The sequence below is a fragment of the Ostrinia furnacalis genome, unplaced genomic scaffold, assembly GCF_004193835.3.
Source record: "Ostrinia furnacalis isolate ACB-3 unplaced genomic scaffold, ASM419383v2 OfSCF0922, whole genome shotgun sequence".
NCBI classification, from domain to species: domain Eukaryota; kingdom Metazoa; phylum Arthropoda; class Insecta; order Lepidoptera; family Crambidae; genus Ostrinia; species Ostrinia furnacalis.
This window is the reverse complement of record NW_021131161.1, coordinates 208,827-235,434: the sequence shown is the minus strand read 5'-3', so window position 1 is coordinate 235,434 and position 26,608 is coordinate 208,827. Positions and strand designations below refer to the sequence as shown.

General features: G+C 41.0%; 1 protein-coding gene across 1 annotated transcript; it reads left to right on the top strand.

The window, feature by feature from the left end:
* Positions 1-842: 842 nt before the first annotated feature.
* Positions 843-25,834, top strand: Tao (Serine/threonine-protein kinase Tao). Its single transcript, XM_028301437.1, has 22 exons — positions 843-1,076; positions 1,437-1,523; positions 2,820-3,049; positions 3,278-3,395; positions 5,878-6,141; positions 6,776-6,898; positions 7,443-7,683; positions 8,999-9,135; positions 9,602-9,687; positions 10,619-10,881; positions 11,068-11,183; positions 11,676-11,846; positions 12,745-12,956; positions 13,886-14,036; positions 17,205-17,317; positions 18,026-18,152; positions 20,388-20,489; positions 21,327-21,461; positions 22,127-22,186; positions 23,543-23,641; positions 24,216-24,334; positions 25,517-25,834. Exons 3-22 carry the CDS (start codon positions 2,826-2,828, stop codon positions 25,638-25,640), a joined length of 2,985 nt encoding a protein of 994 aa, XP_028157238.1. The 5' UTR covers positions 843-1,076; positions 1,437-1,523; positions 2,820-2,825; the 3' UTR covers positions 25,641-25,834.
* The last annotated feature ends 774 nt before the right edge of the window (positions 25,835-26,608 follow it).

Here is a 26,608-nt window from a genome sequence, read left to right as displayed (position 1 = left end):
AGGGGGGGAGGGGGTTGATAAAGTGTGACATGGTGTGACAAGGGGTGGGAGGGGTCCTAAGATTCGTGACATCACATTTCAAAATCTAATATATAGTTCCAAAATACTGGACTGTCCTGTCGATGACATTGACAGTGGGGCGCCACCGTCAATACCGGATCGCTGGTTCAGATTTTTGCCATATTGGAAACCATATAGTTGAACGATGGTAGCGCCCCCCTGTCATTGAGTTTGGCGGGACAGTTCAGCGTGGGTCATCTATATCTAGAGGTACTAATCGCGTAATTTGAAATATAAATTAAACTAAAAAATACCCCCACCACTTTAGCACAACTCCGTCGAAGTCGAAAACGTAGGAGAGTCATAATGGGCAACCAATGAAGCCATTAAAGCAATAAAATGTTTTGTAGGAATTATTTCAGATTTAAAATCTAATTCTACTGGCCTATAATGCTGCCAAACGCACAGNCATGAAAAACACTACCTGTCTTCTTGAAACTTAAAGAAGTAACAGAATTCTTGTGTAAACTTGAGTTTAAAAACTAGCTAAGTTACTTCATGCAAATTATGAGACGTTCCGAGAGTCCGGGACACAATCAGACACAACCCACACAACGTGATCAACGTGACACCACAACTGGAAACAACAAGACGTGAATAAGAATAATTCAAAAAATATTTCTAATTTAATTTGAAGAATGAAAAATGAGATGTGATTCGCTGATACAAACATGTTTTTCAAAATTTGAGCAAAATTTGTGGTCTGCCGTAATAATTACTTATGGCAACATTTTATTTTAAAAAAGAATAAAGATTTTTCATTTGTCGAATAGAGGGCGTTTTTATTTCGGAAAGTTGAGGTTGTCTATGCTCTCTTGTACGAGAAAGTTGTAAATAATTTTACGTGAAATTTTGACTAATTTCTTTTTTACAAGTGATATCTAATCTCAAAGTGAATTATTTATTGTTATGTGAGCTTGAACAGTGATGGGTTTCCATAAATGGTGTACCATATGAAACAAAAAACTATCATTGCGCACGATACCCCAACGCCATTTTGAGGCGAAATTTTATATGTAAGTGCCAAGTATTTCGCAATATTTTCGCTTTTCACCCTTCAAAAAGGGTTGTAAACACTAAATCCTTGGGTAAAATAGTTTACGAAGGTGTCCGTAAAGGTCATGTAAGATCATCTCATGATGTGACGGATGTGGGGGCTCGATGGCTGCTTCGAGTTGGGTTGCGGCGCCGTTTATCCTAAGCTCTCATTAATTAAATTAGCAGGGTTTTTTGAAGTGGCAATTGCTTCTATCTGGGAGGTTTGTGTATGTAGTGTTGTGGATGCAAATCGCATAGTTAGATGGTGGAACGGGAGTGGCTGTCGTGTGTGAATTCGGCGTGGCTAGCGTTATCGGTAGCGTTTCCGACTGTTGCAGATATCGGGTGGCGCAGAGGATGGCCCGGGGTGACGGTAGAGCTCTAATTAACTGACGGACGTCGCCGGCTTATAGCTGGCGCAAGCAGTATGTTATCCTTTTATTAACAAATTTTTATCTTTACCTTGAATTCTTTGTGAAAACTGTATGTCAAAATATCTTCACTGTTAGTTACTACTGAAACAAGACATAAGCTGGAACCTCTTGGTCTGAAGGTTTTTGGAATTATCTAGGACCTACATTTTTCTATTGTAAACTTATAAGGATTATTGATTATTTATGATGACCAGCTTGCCTAACCCTGCTTTTTGTGTACTATCAAACTAGTCCTCTGAGATAATAGTCTTCAACTATTAGATAGAATGAAAGTATAATTGTTAATTTATTTCAAAATCAATTGAAATGCAGATGTTTGTATATGAATTTTCTTTTTAATTTTGAAAAATATTAATAGGAAAATCTTTAAAATATAAATGAGTTATTGGGCACTCAAATCCTTTCAAAACAATGTGTGTGTTACTATTCTTATCTCTCAATAAACCATCCATAATGTATTATATTTGATGCTACCATCTATTACCAAATGCAAGCTATGCATCATGATTCATGGATTTATGCCAATAATATGCCACAATCATTCCGTTAGAAATTATAGAAGAGATCATGCTCTTCCTCTTTGCAAAGATGTTATGAGAACAAGTTGTATCAGACTTGGCAAATGAAATAGAATTGAATTGATATCCTCCTAATTAAGATATCAAGGTCAATTTTTATTGAAATCTACATACAGCTTTCATTCCAGTGTTGAATTTTGATATTTATTTAGTGTACAATATGAAAGAGTAGATAATTCCACAAATTGTCTAACATCTTTTTATTTTTTATTCTGATTAAAAAACTGGTATGCAAATTTTAACAATTAACATGAAATTGGTCTTATAAAACAAACTAATCTTTGTCAACTTGTGCCTAAAAATGTAAAAAAAAAAAACTCTAACAACTTAGCTGTTTACTTTAAAAAATGTGATTTCTAATTGACTGTAAACATTAACAAATTACACAGTATGGTGTGACTCAGAAAGATAGTGGCATTGTTTAAGATCAGTCATATCCAATCAGATATGACCACTGACTGGGAGCATAATGACATGTGTTGCAAGGTCATCAGCAAAATGATCCTATTTATTATTGTCTGAGAACAATGTCTATGTAGTTTGAGTTAGAAAATAGTTTTACTGCATTGTTATTATGAATTCCTGTGCATCAGCATCTGTAAAATTTTATTTTGACAAAATCATGGCAGAATTTTATCAAGGTTGCCATAGTAAATCTGAGATTTTAATAGTTTCTTTTACATTTGCTAATTTATTTACAATTCCACAGACTAAAATGCCTCGACCTGGCAGTCTCAAGGACCCTGACATAGCAGAGCTATTCAGTAAACATGATCCAGATAAAATATTCGAAGATCTCCGGGAGATTGGCCATGGGTCCTTTGGGGCGGTATACTATGCTCGCTGCAATCTCACCAAAGAGATTGTGGCGATCAAGAAAATGTCCTACCTGGGAAAGCAGAGCGAAGAAAAATGGCAGGATATTTTGAAGGAAATCAAGTTAGTTTTATAATTGATTATTTTTATATTTATTATTTTTAATTACATCATTACTTAAAGTGATTGGATAATGAGCTTTGCATTACTTGCAGTTAATATAAAACTGGTATTTCATTAAATAAGACAATAATTTCGAAAATAAAGTTTAAATTTTTACATGTACACAATATGATGTTATATTCTGATCATGTGAACTTGTTATCTAATATTTTTTGTTCATCTGTGCAGATTCCTAAAGCAGCTGGAACATCCAAATACCATAGAGTATAAAGGCTGCTACAAAAGAGAGCACACAGCATGGCTGGTCATGGAGTACTGTGTTGGGTCAGCTTCAGACATCATAGAGGTGAGTCCAAGTTAAATAATTAAAAAAAAGATACAGGAGCTGGCACATTGTGTATAAGTGCCCTGAAAAGGGGCCTGCACTTCAAAGAGAATTTGCATATTAGGTAAATCCTTCTTTTATTAAAAAAATATTTTACTGTAGGTGTAAAAAAACCCTTGCTGTCTAAAATTAAATGACCTCTGAAGTTAAAATAAGGCAAATACCTTGGCTAATCATTATCATCATAGTCATAGGCGTATCTAGGTTCTGTCTTAGGGGGCAAGTCATACCAGCATCTAGTCTAAAGAAAGTAAGTCAGATTTTTAGTTCAGATATGTTGACTTCCAGGAATGCCTGCCTTTACATGGGTTTATTAAATTCTTCTTACCTAAGGAAACTAATAATGGTTAGTTGTTAACAAGGGTGAAAATAATGAAGCCAATGGCAAACTTTTTCATAATAATCGCCATTTATTGTATGTAATAAATNACCCAAATAAACACACATTTTAAAAAAACGAAGTGACTTGCTGCAGTTACTGCTCACACACATTTCACTCATCTTTGTCATAATTACATTGCATTATGTAGGTATGTATTCCTTGAAATAAATAATATGACTAACTTGCATCCGAAAATCTGGACATTCTAATGTGAAATTATGACATCATACTATCTTCTATTTCCAAGAATCGATACTGAATAAATCGAATGCTTATTAACTTAAAGGTTTTTGAGTCATCGTTATTATAAATCATCGGTATCTTAGAATTTCCTGCAATATTGTCTGAAACATGTAATTTGTTTTAGGTAATACTAAATGAATAACACTCCATGACCAGTTTATGTTGTCTAGCTTTTGCCCGCGGTTTCATCCGCAAATTTAGTTTGTCACAGATCGTCATAAATTATAGCCTACATATTATTCTGGGTTATAAACAATAATACTGTAAAGTTTCATCAAAATCGTAATAACCATAAATCCGTTCAGTAGTTTCAGCGTGACAGAGTAACAAACATCCAGACATCCAAACATTCGCATTTATAATATTAGCAGAACTAGCTTCCTCCTGCGACACCGACTCAATTGAATTCGGCAGTAAACAAGTCACTATTTTAAATTCTAGACGTCATCTGTCTCCCTCCTGTATACATTAGATTAAATTGGAGCAATAACTCTTTTTTTTTTCACTTCTTTGTTTATTACCATGTTCTGAAAGTAAACACGATGTAGCAACTTGACCCAAGGATTTCCATTGCCTCTCCAGTTAATGAATTCAGCTCTCATGCGAGCGCACGTAACTACGCGAACTATGCAAATGTATATCAACTATTATAATGCCGTATTGTTTCCGGTTTTGTTATATCATAATTAAACGCTATCGCTTCAATATAGGCACAAAAAGATATAAATAGTTATACTTAAATACCTATACACATTTCTTTAATAATAAATCTTCGCTAGCAAATAAACAATGACATTGTCCTCCGATCTTGTTAAAGTTAATTATTAAGAAACACAAAAGAATTCAAATGAAACGAAGTAATTGATATAATCCTGTCTATATTGATTTTTGATAATGCAATACATCATTAAATTAAATAAAAACCTTGAAATGCTAATGTTTAGCAACCGGCAATGTGGCGCTCGATAAGTTTAATTTTTGAAGGGAAAGGGCTTGTTGAATTATTTATTGTTAATAACATTTCAGTAATTTTTAGATTATATCAGCATTTGTGTGGGTTTTCAAATGCAATATTAAGGAATCTCCACTTCCAAATCTGTTACTTTGTGAACCAATTAAAAATGTGTATGCATACATACATACTCTCAACGATAGTTTGTTGGGAAATCAACCTTGATTTATATCTACAGTATTAACTAAGATTAGAAACTGATAGGTAGCAATTCCATTCAGTAATCCATTTATTTGATGTCACATTTCTTCTATCTTAATTCGGAGAAAGATATTATATTTTTGTGTGTGTCCTTCAATAAATATGTGTATGAATAGTAGATACTTGTATCTATTGTCGAGACCGAGTCGTAGATTGTTTTAGTTAGAAAAACAATATTAATAATAATCCAAAATTTTGTGTTCTCTCTCTTTGGGAGACATTTATTAGGATAATACGAAAAAAAGTGCTTTCGCCTTTATTATTGGTTTTTGGGCCTTTATTTGCGCCAACTCGACCAGGTTTGATCTATTGTGCTATGTGCTATGTGCTTTCGCCTTACATTACAACTAACAACTACATACAACCAAGGATGTACTTTTTATGTATTTTACGTTTTAGAGCAAAATATCTAGTCACATCTATTATAAAATTCATAAATTCATAGGAGCAAAACACAACATTTAAATATTGAATTTGAATTAGATATTCTAATCGAAACGCAACTGTCTGTGAATTCAGAGACAAGATAGTGTATGAAAAATATCATTTATTCTAGTGTGTAGACTATTTTTTCTATCAGTGACGTCTCATTTCTATCGCCATAGGTCCACAAACGCCCTCTGCGCGAGGAAGAAATAGCGGCGATATGCGAGGGCGTGGTCTGTGGTCTGTCATACCTACACAGCCTGGGCCGCATCCACCGCGACATAAAGGCTGGCAACATTCTCCTGACGGAGAATGGCACTGTGAAGCTGGCGGACTTCGGCAGCGCGAGCATCAAGTGTCCAGCCAACAGTTTTGTGGGCACGCCTTACTGGATGGCCCCGGAAGTCATCTTGGCCATGGACGAAGGGCAGTATGATGGAAAAGTGAGTTTTCAGCAAAGACGTAACATCCAAAAGTATCTCTGTGTATCAGTGGTATTTACACTCATTCAGTAATAGCTCATAATGAGGGTTTTCGCGATTGAAAAATCCGCCAGATGGCAATACGTAGACGCGAGGTCCAAATGCTGCATGATTGGTTATTTTTGACATGACATTGACAGATATGTCAAAATCCACCAATCATGCAGCATTTGGACCTCGCGTCTACGTATTGCCATCTGGTGGATTTTTCAATCGCGAAAACCCTCATTATATTACAAAATGTATACGAAATTCGTCAACATATCCTCTTAAAAATCGGCCAACATATTTGTTAATAAAAAAAATTGTACGATATTTTTATGGAACAATCTTATCGGTCTTACTGGCCTTAACAGCTTCTCAGGAGTGCACATAGGCACTAAGCCTATCAGTAATCTGACTGACGCGTGAGCCTCAGGCCCTGAAGAAGTGGGCGTGGTTGCCGTTGACCACATATTATGAAAGATGTTAATTAGCGAACTGTACTAATACTTAATGTAGTACAAGAGAAAGCAGCACATAAACGAAAGCCAGTAATTATCGTAACTAGGTACATTATTCATTCGAAAACTGAAATGAAATCCCATTGTCACAGGTGGATGTATGGTCTCTTGGCATCACCTGCATCGAGTTAGCGGAGCGCAAGCCGCCATACTTCAACATGAATGCCATGTCTGCACTATATCATATAGCGCAAAACGACTCGCCGACGCTACAAGTAAGTTAATAGAAAAATATTTCTCGAGGATAACGCATATTATTATCCAATAGCTGTGTCCACACCGGGCGCATGGGCTCACGAGGCACACTTGACATCTTACTCACCCTGCTCTTGAATGAGCAAGATGACAAGCTTGGAATCACTTCCTTATTTGAATTTGACGAAATATACATAGCTAGATAGTTTCAGGTAATAAAACTTTCTTGTAAGATTCCTTTTTCAAGCTATTTTAGGAACTGCCTATAAGAACCTATCAAGGTTCAGGTTTAAAATAGTAGATGTTTGTTCGATTTTATTGGTTCGAAATTGACAAAGATTATTACATTTTCTAAAAACACTTTTTGCTTGTAAACATTTTAATACATTGACTGACATGTATCGCTGTATCTTCTAATATCTCAAAATACTATCTTTAAAAAAAAAGTAAAATATCAATAAATAAAATACAAAAGGTTTTACATTGTCAGGTTTTCCAAGTGCCTTATACCTGTTTAGCCATATGTAATAAATAAATAGCAACAAACAATTTCACCTGCTCCAGGCGCCAGAATGGTCTGATACATTCCGGTACTTCGTTGAGGAGTGCCTTCAGAAGAATCCCCAAGAGCGACCGTCATCTAACAAGCTCCTTGCGCATCACTTCGTCACGCGGCCGCGCTCGCCTAACGTACTAGTTGACCTGATACAAAGGACGAAGGCGGCAGTCAGGGATCTGGACAACCTGAATTATAGGAAAATGAAGAAAATCCTCATGGTGGATGCTGACAATGAAAGTGCTATTGGTGAGTGTAGTTGCTTGAACAGACTATATTTTCTTCATAATCATGTATTTTAGAAACTATTGCTCTCAGCTGCTCTACAGCTGAGAAATCATGCCTTGTTTTAATAATTCTATTTTTTTTTTTTTTCAAATTCCATTATTACCTCCACTATTCCCCTTCATGAGAGCTTAATAATATTCTAGGCTTTAGGAGAATACTTACCACAACAGTTAGCGGTCGACGGGGATAGCACTAGATCCTCGGGCGATAGTCTGATACAGAAATCGTTCGTTTATGCTCAGAATGCCTACTTCTCAATATGCCAACCGCTCGCAAAATGACAACTTCGCAGAATGCCAACTTCTCGAAATGCCAACTTCTCAAAATGACAACTTCTCGAAATGCCAACTTCTCGAAATGACAACTTCTCATAATGACAACTTACAATAATGAATGCAGGAGCAGTGAATGCTACCACAAATAATAAAAATAATTAAAAAGTCCATATATTTACATTATCTCAATATCTTTATTTGTTACTATACAATCAATCAATACACTAGGGTCGTATCGCATCAATCTCTCATCTCAAATGTCGATTGAATGACATAAACCTATATAATTGTTACAATCATTGTCAAAATCGGATAAACAAAAACCAGATAAGGTCACAGTACACTTTAAATCATAAAATAGTGTATGGCGAAAATAATGTTACGTTATGAGGGTAGTTTTAAAAAATGCACAAGTTATACTTGTCAAAATTATATCGCCCTTGTAATGTGTTAATTTATGTAGTAAAATAATTGTTTTGCTGTTACAGACCGTACCTGGTTTTTGTTTATCCCATTTTATGTGTATGTCAATCAATAGACATTTGAGATGAGAGATTGATGCGATACGACCCTAGTGTATTGATTGACTGTATAGTAACAAATAAAGATATTGAGATATTGTAAATATATGGACTTTTTAATTATTTTTATTATTTGTGGTAGCATTCACTGCTCCTGCATTCATTACAATTGTAAGTTGTCATTATGAGAAGTTGTCATTTCGAGAAGTTGGCATTTCGAGAAGTTGTCATTTTGAGAAGTTGGCATTTCGAGAAGTTGGCATTCTGCGAAGTTGTCATTTTGCGAGCGGTTGGCATTTTGAGAAGTTGGCATTCTGAGCATAAACGATCGTTGGGCTATTGTCGCCACAAAAAAACTTTTTTTTACCACAACACGGAAGCTCTTGGCCTGCATCTCACCTGATGGAAAGCTATAATTATGTCTTAGGTATATTCTAACTTCATTATGTACTGTCTAATTGAAAACTTATGCTCTATCAGGCGACAGCGAGGAAACAACCGAAGAGCGGTCGGGAGGCGATAGCTCCAAATCCAACTCGGCGACTTCGGAGCACAGCGCGGCGGGTGCTTCCAGTCAGAGCTCGTCCTCGGGCAGTCTACGCCGCCGCCCACACCCTGTAAGTGGAAGTATAAATGTCAACGTGAAATTGTGATCTCCCGTCAGATTAAAAAATAACGCGTGGGATTGTAAACTAAAGGTGGGTTAGGTTATATTTTAATCTGTCAGATTATAACCTGACGGAATTCACAATTTTACGGTGACATAAATAACGGACGAAAACTTTCATTGTGACGGAGTGTGACGTCATGTAAGGACCAATATGTTTGGTTGTTCTCTTAGCAAGTTATAACGCCTCCTTTGAGATTGTTGGAGCAATTCATTTATTTAAATGTGCTACGAAAAGATTTATCAAGTAGGGAAATTAACAATAAGAAGGACATCTGTTCGAAGTTATAATAAGAATGATTTCTGCTTCCATCAGTGCATTATGCAGCTTTTTTATTCACAGAAAACCCAACTTTTATGATCTGTAAAGCGTCATTGTTCAATATTATCAATTTGTTGTTGCACGTTTGTTGCAGTTGAACGCGAACCACCATAGTCAACATCAACAATCGCAGCAGCAGTACCAGCATCACAACCACAAGCACGCGGCGCACGCGCAAAGGTGAGCGGCTTCAGCTGTGGACGCTTTGTGTAGCACAAACATCGTGACGATTGTGTGTTCACATCTTGCTTGAGTAGATAAGAGCTTGTAGTATGTGTTGTGTAATGAGTGATGTTTAATAGAGACGCATGGTGAATGATCATTTGGTTTCAATAATAGAGAATGAGGGTTTTCGCGAATGAAAGATCCGCTAGATGGCGGGACATGGATGTGGGGTCTGACTGCTGCGTGATTGGTGGATTTTGACATATCTGTCAATGTCATGTCAAAAATAACCAATCGTGCAGCATTTGGACCTCGCGTCTACGTATAGCCATCTGGCGGATTTTTCATTCGCGAAAACCCTCATTGGTAAATATGTAAAAGTTTTTAGTCATCCGTTTGAGTGTCAAATGACTAAAAAAATATTCAAATTATATCTTAAAGACAAAGCTGTGTAAATGATCATTTATTAGTCTCTTTATATTTATAAACTATAGTAGATATAGTATATCCTCGTATGTTATATTATTATTCGTATATGTTTCTGCATATTGATCTGCCGGTCGCCTAGTTGTGTTCAAGATGAGGAAGTCTGTTGCCAATCACATACTTCTTCATCTGCTAATCACCGTAAATTTTGTGGTTCGAATCCTACATTTATTTTAACAAGTGAGCGCCGCCGGCAGTGACCATAAATTGTTGCACGAAAAAGAGTCCTATGTTGTATGTGTTCTGTGACGTTCTGAGTATATGTGTGTCCACCATTTATGTAGTGTCACTTGCACGCTCAAAAGTATATAAGTATTCCATCTCTCTATCTATGTATGTAGTATATTATTATCGTAGCAAGTACGCTAGCCGCTTACCGTAGCACGCACGCATTAGTCCGCACAATTCCTTTCAGAGCTCCCAAGCGGTGGCTTTACTCATGTTGCTGTTTCGTACGCAGAGAGAGCGAGAGCCCTCTGCCGACCTCGCACGACGATTACGTCAATCGCGATGTACTACGGGACTACGCGAATCGCGATTCGCTTTGCGACGATTACGGCGGCGATGACTACGCGAATAGAGACGTGATTCGCGAAGCTCAGAGGGAGAGAGAGAGGGAGAGACAAGCGAACGAGTACAGAGAATACGTCAACGCCCCGTCCACGTGGCAACAGGACAGCGGGGACGATAACAGGAACACGCAGCGGAGGCAGACGAATAGGAGTGAGTTTCCATTTAATTCAATACATACTACAACTTGTATAATATTTTACTGGATTTCATAAGGAAAAACAAAGTTACCTTTTCTATGTAAATTGCAGGTAGACGTTTCTGGCTGTCTTGATTACATTAGTGCAGAAGATAGTGACTTAAGTTTCGTAAACTGATTAGTGTTTTAATCTTTTATAGGTATAAGCAACAATGTCTCCGCTGCAATGTCCTTAGTATCCGAGCATGGTGCTAACAACTTTGCGACCATTCGAACTACTAGTATTGTAACCAAACAGCAGAAAGAACACAACCAGGTATGTTCCCGTTGAAGTTGATTCATTCAAAATAATATTATCTAAGCTTTTCCTTTCATAGTCTGATGACCGTGACGTGATCCTGATAAGTACGTATTGAATCGGATGTGCGTCTCTGGCTACCCATGCAAATATACAGGGTGTTAGGTAAATGGGTATATGAGCCGACACTAGCCCATGTTAACATGGTCATATAAATGGTATGGTGAAGTTAGAAATTTGATATCATAATTTTATTTTTTTTAATTTTCATACAAAATAAATTTTATAAAATCCGATTTGTATGAAAATTAAAATAATTAAAATGAAGATATCAATTTTCTGACTCCACCATACCATTTATATGACCATGTTAACATGGGCTAGTGTCGGCTCATATACCCATTTACCGTACACCCTGTAGAGTGCAATAACGATCTTAAATGCTACTCTTCGTCCTTATTCTTTCACAAATGTTGTCCAAGTAGCCAAGCCATGCATTAACTTTCATAGGAGATGCACGAGCAGATGTCTGGCTACAAGCGGATGCGGCGCGAGCACCAGGCGGCGCTGCTGAAGCTGGAGGAGCGCTGCAAGGCCGACGTCGACGCGCACAAGGCGCAGCTCGACCGCGAGTACGAGGCGCTGCTGCAGCAGCTGTCGCGCGAGCTGGAGCGGCTGCAGGTACACACGACCACCAGGCGGCGCTGCTGCAGCTGGAGGAGCGCTGCAAGGCCGACGTCGACGCGCACAAGGCGCAGCTCGACCGCGAGTACGAGGCGCTGCTGCAGCAGCTGTCGCGCGAGCTGGAGCGGCTGCAGGTACACACGACCACCAGGCGGCGCTGCTGCAGCTGGAGGAGCGCTGCAAGGCCGACGTCGNAAAAAACCAAAAATTGTCGACAATTACAGCAAAAATTTACCAAGTGTTATACCATTTTGGAATCCTTACTAAATGCGCCAAATTATGACGTCCCTTGCCACACTCGCGTAGTACAATTTTTTTTCAGTACAGTCAGTTTAAACTAGGCAAAATTTTTATTTTGAAGTTTTTTTAAGGAATAATGTATTTTTTTCATCCAAGCTGGAGCAGCTGGTTTTGTAATTTTGATAACAATTTAGAGAAGCATTATTCAGGGTTACATAACAAAAAAAAAATTTGGATAAAGTGAAGATTTGTGGCAACACGAGCAAAAGGACCGTCACCTGGAGTAGAATTTTTTGATTTTTTTTAAATGCCTTTTATTTTTAAAATATGCCACATAGATTTTTTTTTATATTTTTCTGATAACCAGCACAACTTGCCTCAACACCCAGTTCCGGCTTGACGTTACATTACGGGACACCCTGTATACACAACACGAGCGACAAGCCTTCCACTGCTGGACAGAGGCCTCCCTCACAGATTTCCACAAAGACTGGTCCTGCGCTACCTGCATCCAGGTGCTTCTTTCTACCTTCTCCAAATCATCCCTCTACCCTACGTTTTCCAGAGTACTGCAAAGATATTCTGCACGACGCGGCGGGGACATAAGACGATTTTAAGATAAAATTAATAACGAATTCATAACTTTATTTTCCAGACCAAGCACGCCCAAGAGCTTGAACGCAAGCAAAAACAGAACGCGGCGGCCGAAAAGAAGCTAATAAAAGACATCACAGCGCGCCAGGAGCAAGACCGGAAAGCGTTCGAGGCGCAGCGCAAGCGCGAATATAAGGCCAATAAGGAGCGGTGGAAAAAGGAGCTCAGCATGGACGACGCCACGCCCAAACGGCAGAGAGATGCCACGTTACAGTGAGTGACTTCTTGTAGTTTAGTTTGTGACTAACATTACGGACATTAGTCCGCCTGGTTTACTGCTAACAGATTGAGACATATTTGTAAAAAATTCCAAGCCAAGGGTTCCCTAAAAGAACACAAGTCTTGGCTCAAATAATTATGAATTATGATTTTCAGTAACTTTAATTCAGAATTTTATAATTCGTAATAATAAGTAAAATGATCGAATGAGTTGTGATGTCATAACTTGTTTTTACAATGCAAAATTTACGAGAACCTTCTACTAAACTACCTCACTTGAAAATCAAGTTGGGCTCGAGAAGTGTTGCCTATAACAAAAAAATAAGAAGAATCGCGCTTTGGCAGCTCATAAATAGCATGTCAATTGATTGGTAGTGTCAACTGCCTTTTTTTTTTCACTGCGACCGGTATCGATCTATTGTGATCCCCACTATTTACTGTTCGCCTCCGAGTCCTGCATCCACTGCACTATAGGTAGTGCAGTATCTTTTGGGGGGCGATATGTATTACATCCTGTGGGCTTAGGATGTGTTTGCCAGGTGTAAGCTACGCTTGCGCATCAAAGGTCCGTGAGTTTGTGTAGTGGCTTAGTGAGCTGTCACACTGGCGAATTGCAAGCGTTTTCAAAGCGGAGTGTCCGCGGCGAACACGTCGCGGATTCTCAACGTCTCAGCCTCGTGTCCGCCGCGGCTTTGAAAACGCTTGTAATCCGCCAGTGTGGCTGTAGCGGCCTCGACCGGGAATTGGTGAAATGAGCGAACAGTGGACTGTATTACAGGTGTATAGAAACTACGTTAATGACAGTTTGGTTGGCAAGTTATAAGCAAGGGGGCGCGCGGTGTCTCCGGCCCTAGAGTAACCGAGGGCAGCCGAAGGTGCTCGAACAGTGGCAAGGCTTACAGTAAAGCTGAACGTTGTCACAGGTCGCAAAAGGACAACATGAAGCAAGCCGAAGCGGCGGAGGAAGCGCGACTGGTGCGCGCGCAACGGGAGTACCTAGAACTAGAGCTGCGCCGCTTCCGACGCCGCCGCATGCTCGCCGCACACCACAAGGAGCAGGAGTTGCTACGCGAGGTACATCATGTTAACTACTTCGATAGCTTGTCCGAATATGAGTTCCCCAGTGTCGTCCAGGCACAACACAATCAACAAAACACAGAAACAATCGTACAGGTACCTTGTTTGCAGCCGCGCTGCTGGTAGTTACTCTGTAGGACGCCGCCGGCCGGTGGTTAGGGCTTCGCCCGGTGCCTTCGGTGGTTCACTTGAGTCACTAACTTGAAGCACAGTATGGTGGAGGCATCACACACAAAACATTTCTGGCCCAAACGCGAGAGAGCGCGTTGCGTAGGTTGCGCTTTTGCCTTCGTGGCGCGCGGCGCTGCTGTAGTCGCGCGCACTCGCCGTATATGTTTTGGCGGGACGGAGTTGGCGGCAGATTTAAATAGTTCCCGCGCAATCGTACCGTGCTCATTGAAAGCATGTGTGCCTGAACACATCACTAGCTTTTTTTTCGCTGAGGAAATGTTTTGCGCACCGTCACCACTGCCGGCGGACAGGGTGGTGTGTGNTCGACCGCAATCGAACAATATTTTTCACAAAATCGCTTAAAAGCACAGAATTTTTTCCTGGCAGAGCAGGTACAAGTACACACAACACGAACGAAAGCACCAGGCAACAATTAATGTTACAAATTTGTAGCTGTAGCTCTCGTTTCAAGCCGTCCACTGCTGGACAGTAGTCTCCCTAACAGATTTCCACAAAGACCAGTCCTGTGCTTCCTGCATCTAGGTGCTTCCACCTTCTCCAAATCATCGCTCCACCAAGATAGAGGTTTATGGATGTTTTCCAGTCTGTGGTCGTGTTTACTGTTGGCAGAGTATTTTACAAATTATATTCTGCAGGATATAATCCTTGCCATTTTTTTAAGATATGTTATGACAAACGAATAACGAATCGTAACTTTATTTTCCAGACTAAGCACGCCCAAGAGCTTGAACGCAAGCAGAAACAAAACGCGGCTGCCGAGAAGAAGCTAATAAAAGACATCACGGCGCGCCAGGAGCAAGACCGGAAAGCGTTCGAGGCGCAGCGCAAGCGCGAGTATAAGGCCAATAAGGAGCGGTGGAAAAAGGAGCTCAGCATGGACGACGCCACGCCCAAACGGCAGAGAGATGCCACGTTACAGTGAGTGACTTCTTGTAGTTTAGTTTGTGACTAACATTACGGACATTAGTCCGCCTGGTTTACTGCTAACAGATTGAGACATATTTGTAAAAAAATCCAAGCCAAGGGTTCCCTAAAAGAACAAGTCTTGGCTCAAATAATTCTGAATTAAGATTTTCAGTAACTTTAAAATCAGTAAAAAGATCGATTGAGTCATGATGTCATAACTTATTTTCACAATGCAAAAACGAGAAGCTTCTACTAAACTTACCTCATTTGAAAATCAAGTTGAGCTCGACGAGTGTACCTACCAAAAAATAGAAAGAATCGCTTTGACAGCTCATTTGGTAGTGTCAGTTTAAACTTCTTTTTTTTTTTAACTGCGATCGGTATCGATCGATCACAATAAGTGGTCGCCACTATTTTCCATACAGTCCTCATCCATTAAGTAGTGAGTATCTTTTGGGGGGAGATCTGGGGGCACGGCAGTGCCCCCACCAAGTCGAGCAAAAAAGCGGCACGGCCGTACCATCCTTTTCTCGAAGCAATTCAGGCCATTTTCGACCGCCTGTAACTTCGTTGTGGATAAAACTAGAAGGCTGAATTTTCATTAGCTATGCAGGCATTGTAAAGACACGGTATATTTAAAATTTCATTCAATTTGAACCAGTAGTTTAAGAATTATAACGGGTCAAAGTTACTTAATTTTGTCACTCACTGACTGACTCACTGACTCACCGATCATCAAAACTCTAAGGCACTTCTAGCAGACCTAGAAGCTTCAAATTTGGAATATAAGTAGTGTTTGGTGTATGAATCAAGGAAAAACTAAAATATTTGGGGGCACGGTAGTGCAACCGCCAAGTCGAGTAAATTACCATTAAACTGATTTAAAATTAAGCTGCCTCTTAATTTGACAGTTTCTGATATAAATTATCACTCCACGGGATTTGACAACAAAAACTATAACGGTAACTAAGATATTTACCCTCCCGATTTCTGTTGTTGAGTTTACTGATATCACCCAGAACAAAGTGGAATGAACCTAACGTTCGACAATATTAACTGTCATTGTCAGTGCCACCGAGCGCACGTCCGTCCTCATCAAAGTTTTCGGCCGACTGAATGCCTCGCACACAGAGAGATAGAAATATGATTTCTCAGTGCGAGGAAAGGGGCAGCAATAGCGCGCGCATCGCGGAATAAAATAACGTAAGCGACAAATCGGAAATCATTTATTTATAGAAAAACCAAACTGTATTAATAAAAAAAAAACTAGCCACTTATTAGAATCGGTTATTACCTTATCAATATAAAAATTTGGGTTTCATACATTCGCCTATCTGCTTGTATAACTAAAAATAGAGTAATAGAAGGGTCATCTTTGGAATTATTTTCTATCGAGAAAATTGTTCCCATTCATGTTTTGGCTCTAGCCACATACTAGATTTATTTGTCAACTATAACATATTTCAAAATAAGAACATAAGATAAGGGAAAAGTACGATTAAAACTAATTCTGCGCTTCTTTAAAACGCCCAATATTCGCAAGGCATCACCTTAATAATTTAGTTTTTATTGCGCTTCTCCTGAAAGTAACTGAAATAGAATATGCAAGTGGCCCGTCGTTAACGACTAAATCCACCGTTTGGCCCGACTCTTCAAAAGGTTAAGCAGCCTTGCCTAGAGCATCGTTCATTTGTTTCAAATGAAAGGTGTTCACTGTTAATACCTGGTCCGTGAGCACTTAGAATTTTGTCCAATGACCCCAAGCTACCCATCCTTATCGCTCGCGCGTAATTATGTTGCTGTCGCGCTCGCACACTGACTGCGGGCGCGCGTCGCACAGTCGCGATAAGGATGGGTAGCTTGGGGTCATTGGACAAAATTCTACGTGCTCACGGACCAGGCTTTAGATAGACTCGTCTTTCAAAGATTTCCAAGGAGTAAGAGCTGCTGCGCGAGGTATGTCACAACTCTTACTTGTCTTCCTAGAACCTCGTTCGTTTCAACCAAAAGACGTCCACTGCTGGATAAAGACAAGACTGTAATAACATTATCTCATTGCAATTCCAGGAGCTGAACAAACGACAACAACAGTTAGAGCAGGCGCATTCCATGCTCCTACGCCACCATGAGAAGACGCAAGAACTCGAATACCGGCAACAGAAAGGCGTTCATGCGCTAAGGTGAGTTCTCTAAAGCTTAGCTGACAAACCTTTCCAAGAGTAGTACGTAAATTTTACTTTTACCAACTGGCCTATCCGTGATGTGTACGACGGACATCAAGAAACATCATCCGTAGTACAAAGTTGGAAATGAAAGTAGCCTAACGGCAGTTGGAAAGTAATCCATATCATCGAAAATACTTTAAACTAATTTTAATCGCGAAAGTTGTAACATTTGCTTCCACTGATATACTGACTGTCAAGCTTCAACCACACCAACGCGTGGGCTGCACGCGTTGGTGTGGTTGAAGCTTGACAAAACGCACTTTTTGATCGAATCGAAAATCGAATCCGTCAAAACTCCATACAAAAAAGGGGAATTTCGACCACTTTTCGACTGGTTTGTGATTATAATTTGCACTTTGTCTAGACCCACAGATCGTTATCGCCGGCGCGATGAAAGGCCAATGACAGGTCGCGCGACCTATGACAGATCACGCGACCTGTCATTTGAACACGCCGTGATCGTGCCGGCGATGGCGATCTGCACGCGTTGGTGTGGTTGAAGCATCTATATTATATCAAGTATATAAAAGTGTACAACCTGAAATTGTGTGATTTGTTTTTGCCGATTAATATTGTGTAACGGCTTATTATTAGCCGGGACGATTCACCGCGTTCAGATTATTTACATCGATTGTTAGTCACAAAATATGCCCTTGATTTCAGAGAGGAGCAGCTGTCGAATCAACACGCGACGGAGCTGGCCAACCAGCGGGAGTACATGCAGCGCGCCGAGCACGAGCTGCGGAAGAAGCACGCGCTGCAGCTCAAGCAGCAGCCCAAGAGCCTCAAGGTGAGTTCAACTGCCTCTCCAAGACATTTGAACACGCCCTTTTATCGTGGACTTGGCTGGAGGCTGTAAATAGGATGTGGTTTTGTAAAACAACGCCCATTCCAGGGGTGATAGGACATGAACAAGAAAAATATAAATAAAATTTTAACTTTATTATTAGAAAACCCTGTACAAACGTCGCCTAAAAAGACAATGCCGGAAATTGGCGTCTTTTTTTTTCGCGCGGCCATCGACCAAACCTTGTTTTTTGATTACAAAATAGTGTAATAAACCAAACTTACTATAACATGTATACCTCTAAACTCAGTCTGAACTGAGTTACGAGCATTAGAAGTTTGATGATTTTCATACTAGATTTGCTTTTTGCGCGCAAGTTTTGTAAGAAATTGCAACAAAATAGTGACATTGTATGTGAAAACAAACAATACCATCCATTAAAGGCTCCAGACATCAGTGTGGAGCAGAATCAGGGCAATAAAAAAATAGCGCAATATTTTGTTGCAATTTCTTACAAAACTAGCGCGCAAAAAGCAAATCTAGNAAAAATAACTGAGATAGATTTTTTTCCTTATTTTTCCTAAAGTAGTCATGACTATGTCCATCCTGTGGCGTCGGCTTACCCTTGAATTTTGGGACACGTTGTATACATAGATGGTCAGGGAATTTTGAAAAAAAATGTCAGGGAAAGTCAGGGAAAAGTCAGGGAATTTTTTCGAACATTTGCAGTGGACACCCTGGTAGTACGTAATTTTAATTTCTGTGACGGGTCTGGGTGTGACTATGTATAATATTTATGTATTAAAAAAAAAAGTATATAAGTAGTATATCCGTTAAGCTAGCACCCATAACACAAGCATTAAGTTGCTTACTTTGGGGCTAGCTGGCGCTGTGTGAAATTGTCCAAAGATTTATTTATTTATTTATTTATAATTTTACTACGTAATTTTTTACTTTTAACTTACTGGCCTACCCGTGATGTGTCTAGAACATCAAGAAACATGATCCGTAGTACAAAGTTGTTAATGAAAATATGTAGCATGACGGCAGTTGGAAAGTAATCCATATCATTGAAAATACTTTAAATTATTTTAATCGCGAAAGTTGTAACATTTGCTTCCACTGATACATATACTGACTTGACTGTCAAGCTTCAACCACACCAACGCGTGAAGATCGCCATTGCCGGCGCGATCACGGCTCGGCAAGTATATTGAAGAAGTGTACAACCTAAAATTGTGTGATTTGTTTTTGCCGATTAACCGATTGAGTCTCAGACGGGCATTAATTAATGTCATAACAATTGATTATCTATTGTGTCTAGATTCGCGGAGCTTGAAGGATTAATATTGTGTAACGGCTTATTATTAGCCGGGACGATTCATTACATCGATTGTGTCAGTAACAAAATATGCGCATGCTTGATTCAGAGAGGAGCAGCTGTCGAATCAACACGCGACGGAGCTGGCCAACCAGCGCGAGTACATGCAGCGCGCCGAGCACGAGCTGCGGAAGAAACACGCGCTGCAGCTCAAGCAGCAGCCCAAGAGCCTCAAGGTGAGTTCAACTGCCTCTCCAAGACTTTTGAACACGCCCTTTTATCGTGGACTTGGCTGAAGGCTGTTAATATACAGGGTGTGGTTTTGTAAAACAACGCCCATTTCAGGGGTGATAGGACATGAACAAGAAAAATATAAATAAAATTTTAACTTTATTATTAGAAAACCTTGTACAAACGTCTCCTAAAACTTTCGAGACGGCGCTTGTTACCGCCCGCACCACCCCCGCGTGCCCCGCTACACCACCGAGCACATGCTGCCACCGCCCCGGGAGAGCGGGGGGACTGTCCGATAGCTTGCCTGCGTTATAATACTATTTTTCTGTTATTTTTTTTTGGCATCAGTGTCGTGTATACTACCACCCCTGAGATGGGCGTTGTTTTACAAAACCACGCCCTGTATGTCATCGTAGCCTTAAAATGTGTAAGGTCTGGTTTCCACCAAGGCGGAGCAGAGCGAAGCGGAAAAGTGTTTTGAATAACCAATCAGATTTCATTATTTCCACATCTTCACTCCACGCGGCGACCGAACCTAAGTTCACGAATCATAAAACCTGACACTAGGGTTGTGGTCACAATCTACGAATCACGAGAAGATTACTTTCTTATCGCCAGTAGACAAAAAGTCGTAAATAAACATTATTTATCATTAATAAATATTTTTTTCTTTTCCTTTACAGCAAAAAGAAATGCAAATTCGCAAGCAGTTCCGGGAAACGTGTAAGATACAGACGCGTCAATACAAAGCATTGAAGGCGCAGATATTACAGATGACTGCCAAGGTAAGCATTGCTGTAAATCAAGTAATTGTTAACCTACCAGCTAATTTTTGAAATTTAAAACTTGTGAAGTTCTATATCATAATACAACTTTGAGAAAAACTGGTACAAATGTTTTACCTCACGAAAGCGGATGAACCATACTTATGTGAATGTTGATGAATAAAATACTTGCGTGCGTAAGCTCGGAAGAGCTAAGTTTTGGCCGAGTACTGTAATAGCGCGTGTCTATAATAAGCAGCAACTACTTAAGTCCGGCTGCCGAACAGATAGAGACGGGCGGTCGCAGTGAGTGTGCGAACGCGACAGCAATATAATTACGTGCGAGTGATAAGGATGGGTAGCTTGGGGTCATTGGACGAAATTCTATCTGCTCGGCGACCGGACTTTAGTATGTTTTACTCGTTTTCGTGAGATACAACAACTACGCATTAGTAAGAGCAATTGTTAATAAGGATCAGGGTTGCATGATTTAAATCATGATTTAAATCAAAGGCCGAAAATGGAATTAATGAAAGGCTGGGAGTTTATATTAATCAACTGTAATGTTCGAAAACAATGTTAATAATAGGTGTTAATGTATGAAATTGATGTTTTGAATAGAGAATCAGAAAAAAATATTTTTTCCGTACAAACATGTTTGCGATTTTTTAGATAACCACACAATTTTTTTTTTGGTGGTGTTGCCAGCTCTATACATCAATTCTACGTAAATAAAAATGTTTTCCGTAAGAATCGAAAAAATCAAATAAATAAAAAAATGGTGATTTTTAAAAAAAAAATCTGATTTTTTTGAAATCATGATTTTTTTTCCACCCTGATAAGGATGTTGTGTTCCAGGAGCAACAAAAGGAAGTGATAAAGTCTCTGAAGGACGAGAAGCGGCGCAAGTTAGTATTGCTGGGCGAGCAATACGACCAGAGCATCACCGAGATGCTGCAGAAGCAGACCGTGCGCCTGGACGAGAGCCAGATGGTTGGTGTTGACTGTTATAGATCGTTTCATCCACGAAGACCCGCCCCACCATTCTTCCGCTAGTGTTTGAGTGTTAACGGTACACGCTAAATTATCCATGAGTGCACACGCACACTACAATAATGACGCTCGGATTGCTCGGATCAAACTCCCCGCACCCCGCGCTTCCGGGGGGGCGGGCGCACGCTGCGAACGTTCGCGAGTTGTACTAGCGATGTAACTAATAGGCGAACGTATGCGCCCGTGTCGGATGTCGAGGGTGCCGCGCAAGTTTTAACGTAGTCTTGATTTTAATTCTTATTTTGTGGATATTCCTAAAATGTTCGAGTCAAACTTGCGGATCACAGAATGTGCCCGAGTTTCAATAGTTATGCTAGTTTCTTTTAGGTGGTTATCACACTGCGCCACGCTCCGCAGCGCGTGATTTTTCATAAAAAAAAAACGCGCGCGGACGCGTTGTCAGTGTGAAGTGCCGCGCGTGTTTTCTATACAAACTGCCGTACTTGCATACAATGATTAAATCTGTCGCCCCGCGCTCCGCGGCGGAGCGAGGCGCAGTGTGATAACCGCCTTAGGAGCCTATTCGGTATACTTTTAGTTGCTCTCAATCAATACGTTATGATATTTCTGCTGAAATTAAAATTTGAATAATTTCCCTTCCACAGATGGAGTGCCAACAGCTGAAGATGCAACTAGAGCATGAGCTGGACATGCTGACCGCTTACCAGAGCAAGAGCAAGATGCAGGCCGAGGCGCAGCGCAACCGCGAGCGCCGCGAGCTNTGTTAACCTACCAGCTAATTTTTGAAATTTTAAAATTGTTATGTTTTAGATCTACTTGGTCTAGCAAATAACTCAATAAGTGCCCTAGGAATGGAAGCGGCACGGGAGGATGTTCTTATTGACGTCAAACATCAGCGAGACATCAGATTTTATGCTCTATCGGGTCATGTTACGTCAAAGCCACCTCCTATGCCGCTCCCATACCTCAGGCACTGACTTGACTGTTATGCGCTGGAGAATAATTTCACCTAGGATCCATAGACACATAAGACACCTAAGATCCGGCTACCTAAGTAAACTCCGACAAACGTTACTTCGACATTACGTTACTCCGACATTTCTGAATATCGACATGACTTTACTTCGACACTACACTACTCCGACAAAGGATATTCGCCTTTGTCTAAGTAGTGTGGTGTCGAAGTAAAGTCATGTTGATATTCAGTAGTGTCGGAGTAACGTAATGTCGAAGTAACGTTTGTCGGAGTTCAGTTTTTGAGCCCTAAGATCCATAGATCGAACACTACGGCAGTTAAAACTTTCTATTACTTGATTATATTTTTAATACAGACCTTCGGGGCTACACCAAAAAACGTTATCGGAAGTTTCGAACGTTGCCATCCCTGTCACGCAAAGAGAGATGCCAGCATGAGCGACGGTGACAGATAGACCCGAAACTACGTAAACGGCGTTTCGGAGTAGCCCTCCTTGTCGTACTAATCATGAAGCCGATCAGTGCAATTTTTAACAATGTTGTTGTTATCCAGGAGCAACAAAAGGAAGTGATAAAGTCTCTGAAGGACGAGAAGCGGCGCAAGTTAGTATTGCTGGGCGAGCAATACGACCAGAGCATCACCGAGATGCTGCAGAAGCAGACCGTGCGCCTGGACGAGAGCCAGATGGTCAGTGCATGCACGTCATTATTCTTCTAGTCGTGACGACAACAAACCTATACAGTGTCACAAAACTCCGCTGCAAGAGTGGCGGTAGCATTCATTAAATCTTCCTGCGTTCAGTTGTTTGGGCAAGCAGGGCACGACATTATGTTGTGTGCTTCATCGACTGGGGAACACACTAAGTTTGAGCTAACCAGGAATGTCCAACCTGAACAGATTGTGCTTACTACGTGATTATTAAGGGGCACGCATTCTTATCTATCGGTATACATTAATTGCTCTAAATCAATATATGGATGAAATTTCTGCTGCAATTAAAATTTGAACAATTTCCCTTCCGCAGATGGAGTGCCAACAGCTGAAGATGCAACTAGAGCATGAGTTGGACATGCTGACCGCTTACCAGAGCAAGAGCAAGATGCAGGCCGAGGCGCAGCGCAACCGCGAGCGCCGCGAGCTCGAGGAGCGCGTGGCCGTGCGCCGGGCGCTGCTGGAGCAGAAGGTAAGGCCTCAGATCAAGGGAAGGCGACAGAGTAGATCTGCTGCGAAGCTGGCACGTTATTTCTACCTAAGTGGAGAGGAGAGATGTGAGAAGGCAAAGAGGAATGAAGCGGCCGCCCCGCCCGAGACATCCCCGTACTGATTCTGGCTTGCAACCTGGCTTCTGGCTGGAGACCTGGCTCGCGGCCCAGATTCTATAGAAATAGACCGCCCGACCACATGTCCACGAAGTTAAGCGAATAGATGTGGAAATAACGAAATCTGATTGGCTATTCAAAACGAATCACTCGTCTCCTCTCCGCCTATTTAAAAAACCGGCCCGAAGATACCACTGAATAAAAGGAAATGTATGAAAGCGGAAATGTAAACTGTGCCTCGCAAGTTGACAAAAGCTATGAAGTGATGAATGTTTGTGTCTAATGCTATCCACACAGCATCGGTGTATGCACCTTAGCTGAAAAAGATCTCTAATCGTCTCCGCTTTAAGTTATCTGACGCTGAAATCTGAGCGCTATAATCAGTTCATCAAGGTAGATCTATCACAAAACAACGTATTAATCAACCCGTGTTCGCAGATGGAGTCGGAGTGCGCGCAGTTCGTGGCGGACCGCGCCGAGCGCACGCGGCTGCTGCACGACCGCCACGAGCGCGAGCTCGACCACTTCGACAACGAGAGCGCGCGCCTCGGCTTCAGGTAACCACACGTCACAATAGACATGTTGACACCACCTCTCCCATAGATTTTGTATGGCGTTACAAGCAAGTGACGTCACTATTTTGTCAACTCAATCAAACTACTTTTTTCAATTACAATGCGAACAAAAATCGTAATTTACAGGTAATTTTATTTTGGTATTTTATTGTCGGCCGTTTGGTATAGTGGTTCAGAACGGACTACTATGCCGAGAGGTCCCGGGTTCAATTCCCGGCCGGGCAGAAATTGAAATGATGAATTTTAATTTCTGTGACGGGTCTGGGCGTGACTATGTATAATATTTATGTATTTAAAAAAAAAGTATATAAGTAGTATATCCGTTAAGCTAGCACCCATAACACAAGCATTGAGTTGCTTACTTTGGGGCTAGCTGGCGCTGTGTGAAATTGTCCAGTTTTTTTTTTTTTTTAATTTAAAATGAATTAAGTTTTTAAGACCAGAATAAAGGGTCTTTTTAAAACAGTTGTGGTTTAGAATTATTGGGTTATGGTGTCAAACTGTCTATTGTTTCTAGGTAAGCTTTGATGCTTCCCCAATGATGGGGACGAAGAAGGGAAGGGTTTATGTGGGACTCCGCTAGAAGGGCGGGGCCTACCAACTAAAACCCGACGGTGTCACCATTTTTGTCAATGTAACGGAGCCGCGAGTTATTGACACATTACTAAAGTCCGGTCGCCGAGCAGATAGAATTTCGTCCAATGACCCCAAGCTACTCATCCTTGTCGTTCGCGCGTAATTATATTGCTGTCGCGCTCGCAGACTCACTGCGGCCGCCCGTCGCACAGTCGCGACTGCAATATAATTACGCGCAAGCGATAAAGCTTGGGGTCATTGGACGAAATTCTATGTGCTCGGCGTCCGAACTTTACACTGCTCTGAACTGACTTGTGTTCCATACACATTCATTCAACAAAGAAGTAACGCTGTGGTTCGGTTAAAAATCCGTAGTTATTGCAGTTAACGTTCTGTGACTATTACCACCGCTGCAACTCCTGTGTAGCCAGGATCTACAGTTTTACCGCCAATAATAAATAACCCAACAAAGTCAAATTAATTCCGGGGGAAAATTAAACTGACATTGGATCCTACTATTTAACTAGATATTGAAAATAATTATTTTAATAAATGGATTACATTTCATAATGCCTGTGTTCATTCCAGCGCGATGGCGATAGCGGAAGGCAGCCGGGAGGGCTACGGCGAGGAGGAGCAGTCACTCTCGGGCTCCATGCTGTCCCTGGCGCACTCCAACTCGTCGGCGTCGTTCCCCGCCGGCTCGCTCTAGTCGCGCCGCGCCGCTGTTGCCAAACCGCCCGTGTCGCTGCCCAGGTTGACCCTCTCCCCTTTCCCGGTCTCGTATAGCCCCCCCGCTAGGTAGAAACTTGAACTAGGGCTAGGAAGCACGCCGCGATAAGCTTTGTCGCGCCATTTTATCGATTTTTTTCAAGGCGAGAGTAATAGGCACTTACAGGGCAGATGACACTTACCATCCTAGACTGCATCTTACGCAACACCAGTGGCCTAATTCACGTATTTTGACAGTCAAGATCTCGCTGACGTTCAAAAGTCTCCCAATTTAACACAGTTCTAAATCCGTATTCANCACACTACGGGCTAAGGGCTATTACGAATCTTACCAACCGGATGCTAATTGTACATTTACAATGCGACTAAAAACAAATATGAAAACTAACGACGCGGCGATGTCATTGGTTGGCAATGCGTTCGCGATGCTATTGACTCTACCAAAGGCCTTCCCCACTAATGCGTCGCGGCTGCGCAGGCGCTGGTGAGACGACGTTGAAAGGACGCTAATGTGGGGGGTCCCGAAGCGGAACCTTTTAACCACCAATAGAATTTATTCACACATTCTCGTCTCATCTAGATTTTACCACTGTACAGAGATGTGACTGCCTCGCAAGCTGATTAAAGCTAAGAAGTGACAAGTGTCAAATCGCGCTAAACGTATTCGCACGCGTTCAATGCAGCAAACCCCGTGCAGCATCGGTAGATACACCATAGCTAAAAAAGATTTCTCATGGTCCTCGCTTTGACCATCTCCGCCTTAAAACTTATCTGACACTGAAATCTGAGCGCTATAATTAGTTCATCATAACCCACCACCACCCATGGTTCTTCCTGCCTCACGGCGTACGAACCGAATCTCGGGAGAGCGCGCGGGTACTTGCTCTGGGCTCTTTGCTTGACTCCCTACAAATTTATTTGATCCATATCCCTTCTCATAGTCAATTC